Consider the following 13,862-nt stretch of genomic DNA (forward strand, 5'->3'; position numbering starts at 1 on the left):
ATTTAAGACCTCCCCGCTTCTTCAATAAACAGCATTTGGCCTTCAAAAAAGAAATTGAAGACAGCGATGTTCTAAAAAAGGAAGTGGTGATGGTGTCATGGGCCTATGAGGATGCTGGACTAAAGTCTATCAAATTGTGCAAACAGGAGAATTGTATACTATGTGAATTATCTGTCAATAAAGATCTTATATACATAAAAAAAGAAATCTTAGAATCTAAGTATAATTTACCAGAATGTGCTCTGGAGTGGGGGTCAGAGGGAGGTCATTCTCATTGATTTGGGTTTTGGATTTTTTTTTAAAAAATATTTATTTATTTATTTATAATGTTCACAGAAGAGGGTGCCAGATCTCATTACAGATGGTTGTGAGCCTCCATGTGGGTGCTGGGAATTGAACTCAGGACCTTTGGAAGAGCAGTCAGCACTCTTAACCTCTGAGCCATCTCTCCAGACCTGGATTTTTTTTTTTTTTTTTTTTTTTTTTTTGTGAGCATAATCAAATCTTCAAAAATTGTTTGAGAATTTCGTACACAAATATAATGTATTTTGATTAAATCTACTCCCTTTTCAAATTCCCCTTCAATTCTTTCTTTTCCCCACCCAACTTCATGTGCTCTGTTTTTAAATCCATGGTATCACTTAATACTTCTTGTTAGCATGGGCATAGCACCATCTATTGGAGCGTAAGTAGTCTCTGGGGGACATATCCCTGAAGAGCTGATGCCCTCACTCAACAGCCAGCTTTTGGTAGTGAGGGCTACTTTTTTATTTTTATTTTTCCAGAGCTGAGGACTGAACCCAGGGCCTTACACTTGCTAGGCAAGCGCTCTACCACTGAGCTAAATCCCAACCCCTGAGGGCTACTTTTATTAGCCTGGTCTTCCTGTTCTTCAGAAATTTGTTGCCCACTAATGGATGCTTTCATAAGTACAATCCTAAGACCTACTTGTAGGCATTAATTTTATGAAATTTTTATGTATATTTTAAACTTACACCTATTTATTTGTGTGTTGACGGGGAGGTAAGTAATATGGGCCTATCATAAAAATGTATTTCATGTTTATAAATTTTTATTTTGTAGAAAATACTGCAGTTTCTACCTGAACGAATTTTCTTTCGATGGCATTACCAGAGTATAGGTAAGATAAAAGCAAACAATGTATTAGTGATATGGATTTCTACCAGCTGAGGTTTGAGCAATGCTTTATGTAGCTAATTCCATCAAGGTACCTTATAGAGAGAATTAAAGGTATGGTAATTAAAATCAAGTCCAACTGATGGAGTGCAGAGAATGAGTGACTGGAGATCTGTGTCATAGCTCCTCCACCAAGGGCTCAGGAAATAGCGGTGGAAGGGTTGTGAGAGCCAGAAGTTGGGGAGGGCTGTTGTCTCCATGAACTCACAGTGGCTGCAGTTGCCTTCCCAAGATGTGCATGAGATCAAGCCTGTTAACTTTATAGGATGCATAAAGGAGGGAGGGGGTTGAAAAAGAGCAGAGGACATGAAGTTGGGAGGGGCTCTAGTGGGAGGGGGTCCAGCAGGAGTTGGAGCAGGGAGTGGGAAGAGAATCTGATCAAAAGAGATTGTATATGTGTATTAAATTTTCCATGGATACATTTTTAAAAATTAAATCTCTCATTTTAAATGTGCCCATTGAGGTACAGTCCATGGGCTACCCAGGGGTGTGTTAAAGATGCACAATTTCAGGCCCCAGTTTGACCTATTGAGCATGATGGTCTTTTAACAAGAGACACAGAAGGATTCCTGTGCATATGAAGTTGGGAGGCACTGATCTGGAGTATTTTCTTGAATAATTGTACAGTATTCCTTACCAAAAAAATGTTCTTAAAGTCTGCATTATTGATTCAAAATTCCCATTTGAATACTTTAAGAAGTAGCAGCCATATTTAGGAAGTGAAATTGGGAATCAATCTCCCCTGAGACCCAGCTATACCACTCTTGGGCATATTCCCAAGGAATGCTCAACCATACCACAAGGGCACATGCTCAGCTATGTTCATAGCAGCATTATTTGTAATAGTCAGAACCTGGAAACAACCTGATGCCCTTCAACTGAGGAATGGATAAACAAAATGTGGTACATATACACAATGGAGTACTACTCAGCAGAGAAAAACAATGACATCATGAGGTTTGCAGGCAAATGGATGGATCTAGAAAAAAATCATCCTGAGTGAGGTAACCCAGACTCAGAAAGACAAACATGGTATGTATTCACTCATAGGTGGATACTAGATGTAAAACAGGATGACTAGACTGCTACTCACAACTCCAGGGAGGCTACCTAGAAAAGAGGACCCCAAGAAAGACCCAGGGATCGCCCAATGACAGAGAAATGGATGAGATCTACATGAGCAACCTGGACGTGAGGGCAGGTAATGAAGGGCAAGAGTCAAGGGAAAGAGAGCTTAGGGGAGTGGGAGATCCCAGCTGGATCAAGAACAGAGAGGGAGAACAAGGAAAAAGAGACCATGATAAATGAAGATCCCATGGGAATAGGAAGAAGCAAAGTGCTAGAGAGGTCCCCAGAAATCCACAAAGATACCTATACAATAGACTACTGGCAATGGTCGAGAGAAAGCCTGAGCTGACCTAGTCTGGTGATCGGATGGCCAAGCACCCTAACTTTAGAACTCTCATCCAATAACTGATGGAAGTGGATGCAGAGATCCATGGCCAGGCCCCAATTGGTGAGAAAGAGGAGGGATTGTATGAGCGAGAATTGTTGAAACCATGATTGAAAAAAGCACAGGGACAAATAGCCAAACTGGTAGAAACTATGAACCAAAAGCTGTGGAGCCCCCAACTGGATCAGGCCCTCTGGAGAAGTGAGACAGTTGATTAGCTTGAACTGTTTGGGAGGCATCCAGGCAGTGGGACCCAGATCTGTCCTTAGTGCATGAGCTGGCTGTTTGGAGCCTGGGGCCTATGCAGGGACACTTTGCTCAGCCTGGGCGAAGGGAGGAGGGGACTGGACCTGCCTGGACTGAATCTACCAGGCTGGGCTGAATCCCCAGGGGAGTCCTTGCCCTGGAGGAGATGGGAATGGGGTTGGGCTGGGGGGGGGGGGAGGGGACAGGGCAGAGGGGGGCAGGAGGAGGGAGGGCAGGGGAATCCGTGGCTGATATATAAAATTAAATTAAATATTAAAATTAAGAAAACAGAAGTAGCAGCGAGAGAGAACTTACATAAAGAAAGCAAATGACATTGCTCTCCTTCTGCCTGGCTCTTTACATCTGGCAGCACAGTTGCCATTTAAAACGCCCAGCCTAACTGGAGCATTCCAGGGCACCCATTATGGGTTCTGCGTGGGTGTTTAAGGAGTTCCTGCTTCAGTCCTACCTGTAAGGCTCTGCACTTGATACGACTTTTCTTCCTTAACAGTTGGCTACCTACAGTGGAAGAAAGTGTGAGCCTTGGAATGGAATCTGACTTTGAGAATTAATTTCTTTTACTATTTATTGAGGGAGAGACAAACCTTTAGAGCAGAAACAAAGAGCATGTCACCATTCTTGCTTTGGATAGGCCTCTTGGCCCATGGGTAGAGAGATGAGAAAAGTAATTACAGTGTAATTGTTGCTGTGAGAGGCATATAGTGGGAAGGTAGAAGAAAGATTGAATAGGTCCACCCAAGAGAAGTTTTTGGGACCCTTCAAGAGAAGTCACTTCCTCCGGAGCCTTGAAAGGTGAGCAGGGCTTCCTGGTTGCGAGAGCAACATGTAAAGTCAAAGAACTTAAAAAACAATGGCATCATCAGTAGATATTCCAAAATCCAGAGTTCTAATTTTAATTAAGGATTGTTTCTATTAAAACAGGTAATAAATTCTTATAGAAACTGAATTTGAGTTTTGTGTTACAAATTTAAATTTAAAGAAGATAAAGCATGTGTACTATATATACCCATGGAACTCAGTGACTGAATCTTTATTCTGAGAGAGCTCATTAATCTTTAAATTCTTCAAATAAGCAAAGAAAAATTTCCCTTAAATATGAGGAAGATTGCCCTAGCATTTCTTGAACTTTTGTGATTATATATTTAAAATAAGGTAAAAAATTTAAGATCCAAAATATCACCTAAAGAGGTACCCTGGGGATTTGTGAGATTCTGTGGTGTGGAAATGAGAAGTAATCATGTGCAGCTGTCTTGGCTATTCGGGAAGAATTGTCATGGCCAGGATGAGCTAACCGGGGCTCTACTTGTCTAAGTTCACGAGGGGATGGCTGAACTCATGCTCCTGTGAGTATGGAGCCAGTTCTCTTGGTTAAGCAACAGCTTCACAGCTTGGCCTTTCTTTCACCTCCTTGGTCATCTGAAACCTTGCTTTTCTTGGAGACACCTCTGTCTCCCTCAGGATCATGGAGATGAGGTCATGGCCTTTCTTTATGAAGTGCTAATTCCAGAAATGGCTCAGCACCCAATCCTTGGACTGTGCCAGCTTGGTGCCATGTTGTCTCATCTCCTTTTTTTTTTATGATCTTGTTCTCTTCTGGCCCTTCTCCTTGTTACCCATAAGCTCACTGTCCTCCTCCATCCTTAAGAAGCTTCTTGCCCTTTGTTATCATATAGATAGCTGTCTGGTCACAAACTTCCATCTAGTCTCTTTTCTAGCCACTCACTGTTGTTGTTATTATTATTATTATTATTATTATTATTATTATTATTAAAACAGCTTTATTGGGGTAGAATAAACAGAATATATAAAAAATATCATGAACATAGTATCACCCCCAATTTTCCTCAACCTCCTTGGTAATATCTCTATTCCCTTCTTCCCTACCTCAGCCCCAAGCACTAATACATTTTTTTTGTATTTAAATATATTTATTTATTAATTTTTTTTCATTTAACATACCAACCCCAGTTCCCCCTCCCTTCCCTTCTCCCCGCTCCTCACCTCCCTCCCACTCTACCCCCATCCACTCCTCAGAGTGGGTAAGGCCTCCCATGGTAGTCAACAAAGTCTGGCATACCGAGTTGAAGGAGAGCCTAGCCCCTCGCCCTTGTATCAAGGCTGAGCAAGGTATCCCACCACAGGGAATGGGCTCCAAAAAGTCAGTTCATGCACCTGGGATAAGTCCTGGCCCGCTGCCAGGGACCCCACAAACAGATCAAGCCACACAACTGTCACCCACATTCAGCTGGCCTAGTTCAGTCCCATGCAGGTTCCTGAGCTGTCAGTTCAGAGTCAGTGAGCGCTAATACATTTTCACAAGGTTCCCTAGATTCAACACTGAGTAAAACCCATAAAAGACAAAAACTGATGACTTGGATTGCTTCAAATCCACTGCTAGTCTGCCTTTGCCTTTTTTAGAGTCTTGTTTATATGAAATCAGGTAGCACTGTTCTTTTTTGTTTGTTTGGCATCTGCTTAGTTAGAGTTATTGTTGCTGTGATGAAACACCATGACCAACTTGGGGAGGAAAAGGTTTGTTTGGCTTACATATCTTGAATCCCTGAGGGAAGCTAACGTAGGAACTCAAACTGGGCAGGAACCTGGAGGCAGGAGCTGATGTTTGCTGGCTTGGTTTTCATGGCTTGCTCAGCTTTCTTTCTTACAGAACCCAAGACTCACCATCTCAGGGGTGGTAACATCTACGGTGGGCTGGCCCCTCCCACGTCAATCACCAATTAGGAAAATCCTCTACAGGCTTGCCTACAACCTGAGGTTTTGGAGACATTTTCTCAATTGAGATTCCTTTCTCTCAAATGACAATAGCTTGTATCAAGTTAACATAAAACTAGCCACCACAGCATCTTTTTCCACTCTACTTGTTTTGAGACTCATCTGTATGCTATGTACTAAGAGTTCATTCCCTTTTATTTCTGAGTAGAATAGTATTCCATTGTATGGCTTTGCCATCATATATTTTGATCCATTCTTTTGCTGATTAGTGTTCAGGTGATTCTCATATTTGGCTGTTATGTATAAACCTACTGTTAGACATTTGTGTACAGGTCTTTAGGTAGACATAAGCTTTCCTATCTCCTATAGAGAAAACCTATCTGGTAAACTGTTTTGCAGAATGGCTATATCATTTTATGTGCTCAGCAGTGTCACAGTCCAGTTAATAGCAGATGTCAGTGTTTAGTTTTTGGTTGTTCTATCTCATTGACTCATGGTGTTGAACGTCTTTTTATGTGATTTATGTGTGTCTCTGGTAACATATATTTCAAGGCTACCCATTTAAAAGTTACATTGTTTTATTGTCTTAATTTTTTTTGGGGGGGGGGTTCCAGTATTTTGTATGGAAGTTTTATCAGATATATGCCTCAGAAATATTTTCTCTATATTTTAAAGAACAATGTTTTTAACTTTGAAGAAGTCCAATTTGCAGTTTTTATGGGTTATACTTTTTATTGTCATATCTAGGAATCTTTTTTTTTGGTTTTTCGAGACAGGATTTCTCTGTGTAGCTTTGCGCCTTTCCTGGAACTCACTTTGGAGACCAGGCTAGCCTCGAACTCACAAAGATCCGCCTGCATCTGCCTCCCGAGTGCTGGGATTACAGGCATGCACCACCACCACCCGGCGGAATCTTTAAAAATATTTTATTTAATATTTGTACATGCATATAATGTGTTTGGATCAAAGCTACTCCTCATTCCCTTTCCTCCAGTTCCCCCCTTTTATCTGTCCAACCACTTTTCCCTCCAAACTTCCTCAACACTCTCTCTCACTTTAAAAAAATATTGCTGAGTCCTTTTACTGCTTCCTGTAAGGGCATGGGCGTAGGCATACCATGCGCTGGAGAATGGCTTCTCAGGCCCACAGCTCTGAAGAATTGACTCTCCCTCCCCCAGCAGCCATCAGTTGCCACCAGCTCCTCAGATGGGCACGGGAATCTGTTATTAATACAAAATCATAAAGATCTCCTGTGTTTGCACATGTGCTGCCTCCCCACCCCACCCCCAGTCCCACTGTGTCGACTGGCTGGGCCGGGATTCACAGAGATCCCCCTGTTCTGCCTCCCAAGTGCACCATCACACCTGGCCTATTTTCTTTTAGTCATTTTGTATTCAAGTTTCACATTTAGGTCCTTGATCCACTTTAAAGCAATTTTTGATGTATTTTACTTCCTTTAGTGGACTACTGTTCCTGTGTACTTGAGTGGATGTAGAAGTGCCACAAAATTCTGTCTTCTTCCTCTGCTTGCCACTTGCTGTGGTCCTTGCAGATCAGCAACCAGGGGGTTTTTCTTTGTGCCCCTGACCTTGCCTATGAAAGGACCAACTGGTGGTGTGTGGTATCCACTTCAGTGGTTTGAGACGTGAGGCAGAGAACAGATTTTTAATGAAAAAAACAAAATTAAAACAGGAAATAACTTTGTTCAGCTAAGGTTAGATTAAAAACATCTGTATGAACTTTTATCTTGGAAAATAATTTTTGAATATCTTTAAAAGATTGTCATTTGTGGCAGTTGCTTTTAATCGCAGCACTCAGGAAGGAGAGACAGGTGGATCTTGAGTTCAAGGCCAACCTGGTCTACATAGCAAGTTCCCTGCCCTCCTGAGCCAATGAGCTGTCTCTCTACCCCCAATTACTGTATTTCAGAGATATTACACTATGAGATATGGCCAGCATCTTAAAATCCAAGTTTTTGAAAAGAGAGGAGCAACCGTGCATAGTAATCCTGCTCTTAGAAGACATGGCAGAGCAAACAAAGGCTCCAGTGTGAGGTGTGGAACCTCCTTGTAAATTGTTTACAGAGAGGCCCCAGAAGCCCCTGCCCCCAATAGTACAAGCCATAGTGCTGGAAGGTGCCATGCAGATTCCTGGAAGAGAAAAGGGCTCAACAGTCTTACCCAGCTGTGAGCCCTACAGACTGGAACGCTGACCTGTCACACAGGATGTGCCCACTGTTGTGCAGTTATCATCTACTCCAGTTCACATGCACAGGGCACACATAGATAGAAGTCGGACCCAACAGAGCATGTGTCTGCAATCTCAGTGCTCTTAGGGGGAGACAGGAGGTACTGTGAAAGCTGCTCAACCAGCTTGATTTCTCTATCTCTTGCGTCCAAAAGCATGTGAAATCTTCAGTAATAGGGTCTTACCATCTAGTTCTGGTGGACAACCGAGAAGAATAGCAACAACTTGTGTTGTTTGGGGACCTCTAGTGTCTCTCATTTCCTGAGATTTTTAATCTTTCTGGGCCTGGGTGACTGGTAGCTCAGTCTAATTTTCTCCAGCTCCTCTCATTTATCTGCACATTTCATTTTTCCTTTAAAACTGAATAAGATTCCAGTGTGTGTGTGTGTGTGTGTGTGTGTGTGTGTGTGTGTGTGTGTGTGTGTCTTATTTTTGTTATTCGTCCATCAGTTGGTGGACATCTAGGCTGGTTCCATTTCTTAGCTCTTGTGACTAGAACAGCAATGAGATGGATGAGCAAGTGTCTCTGTAATAGGAATGTCAGTTATTTGCACTTTTTAAAGACTTTTTAAGAGGCTCATACTCAAAGTACTACTATCCTTAAAATTATCTTTTTTCCTGTGAGGTTGCTTTGCCTTTGAAGGTCAGTCTTACATTTTTAAAAAGGCATGCATTTTTTTTCCTTTCTAAAGCTGATCTTTAAACAGATATTTTGAGGACTGTTGTGTTAAGAATGCTTGCTGCTCTTGCAGAGGACATGGGTTTGGTTCCAAGTACCCACCCACACATTGAGCGGCTTACATCTGGCTGTAACTCTAGTTCCAGGGGATCCAGTGCCCTCTTATGGCTCTGAGGTCAGCTGCACTAACAGTGCACACACATACTTGTACCTGCATGCACACATAAATTATATCATAAATTATATACACATTTAAATAAAAATAGAATAAAATAAATATAGATATTAAGTATTCCCTGATATACTTTAAATACTTATTTGTGTTGTTTTAAACTTCCAGGTTCAACTTTAAAGAAGCTTCTACACACTGGAAATTCTATTAAGGTAATCATTTCTGATGAAAGTACAATGGAATATTTCTTTAACACTTTTTAGATTTATTCATCTTATTGTATATGTTTGAGTGTTTTGCCTGCATATATGTATGTATATGCGTCACACGTGTGCTTGGTGCCAGCAGAGGTCAGAAGAGGGCATTGGATCCTCTGGAACTTGAGTTATGGATGGTTGTGATGAAGGCTGTGGGAACTCCTCCTTTATGTTTCATGTGCATCTGACAACACATTGTAAATCCTCATTTACAAATGTATTTTCTTTTATTGATATCTTTTTAATCATTTAGGAATAAAGAAAAGGAGGACTGTGTGTTTTGAATTCTAAAAATAGAGTAGAGATGGAAGTAGTATGAAAAGGGGACATGTTTGTTCATTTTCTGTTGGATACTGCTCACCATTCAGATCATGGTGAAGGTGCAGGAGGGAGCTGAGTATAGACAGACACGAGGCCGGGAAGCTGGACAGCAGCCCGTGTCACTCAGCCAGCTCTTCAGAGTCCCATTAGCTCCAAAGAACATTATGTTAACATGACTGAAATTCTATTCTGTTCTCCCCTAGTGTAAATGTGGAAGGTGAGTCTCTCTGACATTGCTCCCATGGACAATTGAGCATTGATGATAAGGATATTGTTGCCTTAAAAAATGAAATACTATTAATAGTTCAGTGGGGGCCTTATGCAAGTTAACTCTCTCAATCCTCCCATTTCACAGATGGGACAACTAAGACCCAGAGAAGTCAAATGATTCTCCATGTATCACAGCTAGACAGTAGCAGAGGGTGAATTTGAACCCAGGCTCCCTAACTTTCATGCCCAAGCTTTTAGCCTTTGTACTATATTGCATCCTTGCTCGTTACTGAAGGAAGAGCTTGTATACTTTAATGATACTTTTATCCCCTCTTCTTCCTTCCCTTTCTCTTTTTTGGAGGTGGGCAGGATCTTGCTTTGAAGCTCAGGCTGGCCTGAAACTTGGGTTTTCCTATCTTAGACTCCCACATGCTGGGATTACAGACGTTATACCATCATACCATACCTGACACACACACATTCTCTCTTTTTCTTTTTCTTAAGACTGATGCTGCTCTACAAATAGTGTATTAAGTGTTTGATTTTTGTTGCTTTTAATTTTGTTTTCAGATAAGATGTGAAGGAATCAGACTGTTTCTTTTGTGGCTTCAAGCACTTCAGACAAACTGTGCAGAAGAGCAGGTGCTGATTTTCGCTTGCCTGGTGCCTGGTTTCCCAGCGGTCCTGTCATCCAGGGGGCCTTGTACACTGGAGACACTCATCAACCCTAGCCCTAGTGTAGTTGATGGTAAGCAGTATTAGCAAGGTTGACATGCTGAAACGACTCTGTTAATTTTTAGTTGTGTGTGTGAGTGTGTGTGTGTGTGTGTGTGTGTGTGTGTGTGTGTGTGTGTAAGTGTATGACTCATGTGTATGGGTACCCAAGCCAGAAGAGCACTCCAGATACCCCAGGAGCTTCAAGTGATTGTGAGCCACCTGACATGGGTGCTGGGAGCCAAACTGAGGTCCCCTGGAAGAGCAGCTAGCCAAGTGCTCTGAACTTCTGAGCCATCTTCCCAGCTCGAAATTACTCTTGAGCTTACCTTGAGGGTTTCCTTGGTGTTGATGTTCTTGAATCGAAGTTCTGATGAAGCTGAGGAGGAATGATTCCTGTGATTCACAGAGGATTCCTAAAGACATCATAATGAAAGCCGTAGTTCAACCCACAATACCACAAAAAACAATAAAAACTTAGGGTACAGGAAGTGGTGGCATAAGCCTGTGATCCCAGCACTTGGAGGTGGAGGTGGAGATAAGAGGATCAGGATTTTAAGGTCGGCCTTAATTACCTACCTAAAAAGTTTGAGGCCAGCCAGCCTGGGCTATGTGAGAAGCTCTGTCTTAAAAAACAAAACAGAACAAACAAACAAACCAGAACAAAAAAATCTGGAGCCTATTTTCTATTAAATTATAATGAGAAAATTTCTGAAGTAACAGAAACAGGAATGGAATGCAGGGGGCAGATGTTGGCTACAGTGTGAAGTAACAAGTGTTTTCTGTCAGCTAATGAAATTTAAATGTCTTCCCTAACCACTGTCCGTTGTTCTTATCACTGTTGTTTCTTTAAGAGGCCATTCATCTTACTTTGCCAACTGTGTTTTTCCATGTAACATAGAAGGACAGTAGTGACCTCATTGGACTATCTGTGTCCTGTGAGTGTGAACTTACTGTGTAACACTTCATTGCGTTGGATTTTAGGCTGACCAGGACAGAATTTGAATGGAAAAGAATGGTCCAGAGGAAGGAAAGGCTCTGTGGACTTCTATACTGGGCCCTAAACCCTTGTTCATACTGGTTTGGGGTTCAGTCTGAACAGTTCCAGTAGCTGGATAGATGTGTTGTAATAGAAACCAGTTTTAACCCCTTATTTAAAATTTTACTTTGATGAATAAGCTCTCGTTATTTTTTACCTTTTAGCAAAAATATACCCAGAAGAAATCACCCCACTTCTGCCAGCTGTATCAGGGGAGAAGATCGCTGAGGACCAAACATGCTTTTTTCTTCAAATACTGTTGAAATATATGGTTATTCAGGTCAGAGAAAAACCAAGCTGTCTCAATGATGGGCTTATTTTCGTAGGAAGGAGAGTTACTGCTTCTTTTCTTTCTGTGTGTCTGTGTTGCTTTCCCTGAAGTGATTTCATGTGGCGACTTATTAAGAGCAGGGCATGCATCATTGCTGGGCCACTTCAGAAAGACTCGGTGTGAGTACTTTTATGTGTGAATTATTTAAGGTATCTTTCCTTAAAAAATGTTATGCATCCTTTGGCAACTTCATACATAAATACAGTATATTTAGATCATCTTCATGCCTCTTTCTGCCACCTCTTCCTTTTTCCCTGCTCCTCCATCAGCCTTCCAACTCCATGTCTCCTTCTCCTCTTCCTTTTTTTTTGAGTCAGAGTCTCACTGTGTAACTCTGGCTGGCCTGGAACTTGCTATGTAGACAGGTAGGCCTCAAACTCTGCCTGCCTCTGCCTCTGCCTCCTGAATATGCCACCTTACCTAGCACCTCCATTTTAAAATAACCCACTGAGTATAATCAGAGCTGACAATTAGATGTGCATAGGTGTCGGGCCATTGGTTGGATCATGGGTAACCTCCCATGGGCTATGGTGCTGAAGAAAACCGGCTCCTCTTCACCCAGCAGCTATCATCTGCCAAAAGCTCCTCTTCTGCCCATTTTGAAATGTTGACTGGCTTGACCTTGTGCAGGGAACCACAGCTGCTGTGATGTGCCCTGCCATGTCTAGGAGTCAGCTATTTTGTCGTAGTTTTTCCTGACCTTTGACATTTAGAGCTTTCTACTCTTTCTTCTAAGATGTCCCGAGCTATGGGGAAAGGGGTGACACATATAGGGGTTCTATTTGGGGCTGAGCATTCCACAGTCACTTTTTTTCTGTACTTTGAGCATTTGTGAACCTCTGCACTAACCACCATCCACCACGTGCAGAGGCTTTTCTGATGAGGGGTGTGCGGTGTGCTAACTATAGTATTTAGAAGGCAGTTTGGTAATATGTCCCTAATTTAGCAAAATAAGTAGGCTCTGCCCTAGGGCCTGTGATACTCAGTCATGGGTTCTTGGCCAGGTTTACAATACCTAGAATTTGTATCATCTTTTGAGCTTTGTTAAGATATAATTTCATTATATTATTATCAATATTGTCATTTAAATATCGATAACAGGAATTTTAATCTAATATCATTTCATGTGTGTGTATGTTAATTTAAACTGTAAATATACATTTGTCCTTACCCACATATTATCCAAAGGCTGCAAGCTTGGAGTGGAAGAATAAGGAGAATCAAGATACTGGTTTTAAATTTCTTTTCACATTGTTTCGAAAGTATTATCTTCCTCATTTGTTTCCATCATTTACTAAGTTAACCAACATCTACAAACCTGTACTTGGTGAGTACTCTTTTATTCCTGTATGGATGTCATCCACAGGGAAACTGTACCGTAGCTTTCATAGTAATAATCCCTGTGATATTTTAAGGCAAAAAGTCACTTTATGTTCATATTGTTTGAAAAGTTAAAGTTACTTAATGAATGATTCAGTTATGTAAACTCATTTAGAGATTTTTTGCCTCACGGAAAACAATGGTTTCTATAAAAATAATTCAAAACGTCATGATATTTCTGTATGTTTGACACCTTTTAATGTCATATTTTGCATTTCTTAGTCTTCTCTTATGGGTGATGAGTTATAGTGATGTTAGACCCTGCTCAATGGTTAGGCTGTCCAGCCCAGGACACACAGTTGCTGGAAGGATGCACTTTATGTTGGGGCTTTTATCTGCCAGGATACTAGCAGGTACTTGTAGAGGGAGATGCTTGAGTGATGTGACAGTCTAGAGACAGGTGGTCCCAGAATGCTGGAAAACAGGAACATTTAACTTAGCTACTAAATTTTTCTTTATTGGGATTAGGCTTAGGATTTACAGGATGCAGTAATCCCTTACAGTGGTGAAAGTGGGGACAAATCTTCTCCCTGTGAAACACCAAGTTAGTTAGTGGATGATCAAGAATAGCTTTGGAGGAGAAAAGATCACAAGGGACTATACTCTCTGAATTTGCTGACACACACACAGACACACACAGACACACACAGACACACACACACACACACACACACACACACACACACACACACACGGACTAACAGACACATGAGAAGGGGGAATAGCTGAAGCCCGATGCATTTTTAAAAATCTAGAATAACTGATTTAGGGGGACTCTAACCTGTATTTTGGTGTGTGTGTGTGTGTGTGTGTGTGTGTGTGTGTGTGTGTGTGTGTGTGATTTTTTTTCTCCAAAATTTGTTTC

General features: G+C 41.5%; 1 protein-coding gene across 3 annotated transcripts in view; it reads left to right on the forward strand.

Moving 5' to 3' along the window:
* Ralgapa2 (Ral GTPase activating protein catalytic subunit alpha 2) overlaps positions 1-13,862 on the forward strand; it is a 277,458-nt gene that overhangs the window by 55,227 nt on the left and 208,369 nt on the right. For 2 of the 3 annotated variants that reach the window (XM_036184593.1, XM_036184594.1), the window contains exons 4-8: positions 1,084-1,141; positions 8,914-8,957; positions 10,104-10,281; positions 11,451-11,566; positions 12,806-12,944. In XM_036184593.1, the coding sequence (XP_036040486.1) occupies positions 1,084-1,141; positions 8,914-8,957; positions 10,104-10,281; positions 11,451-11,566; positions 12,806-12,944 (535 nt within the window). Of the gene's footprint in view, positions 1-1,083; positions 1,142-8,913; positions 8,958-10,103; positions 10,282-11,450; positions 11,567-11,597; positions 11,737-12,805; positions 12,945-13,862 lie in introns of those variants that run through there. The other variant, XM_036184595.1, reaches the window with a different exon arrangement.

The sequence above is a fragment of the Onychomys torridus genome, chromosome 4 (genome assembly GCF_903995425.1).
Source record: "Onychomys torridus chromosome 4, mOncTor1.1, whole genome shotgun sequence".
NCBI classification, from domain to species: Eukaryota; Metazoa; Chordata; class Mammalia; order Rodentia; family Cricetidae; genus Onychomys; species Onychomys torridus.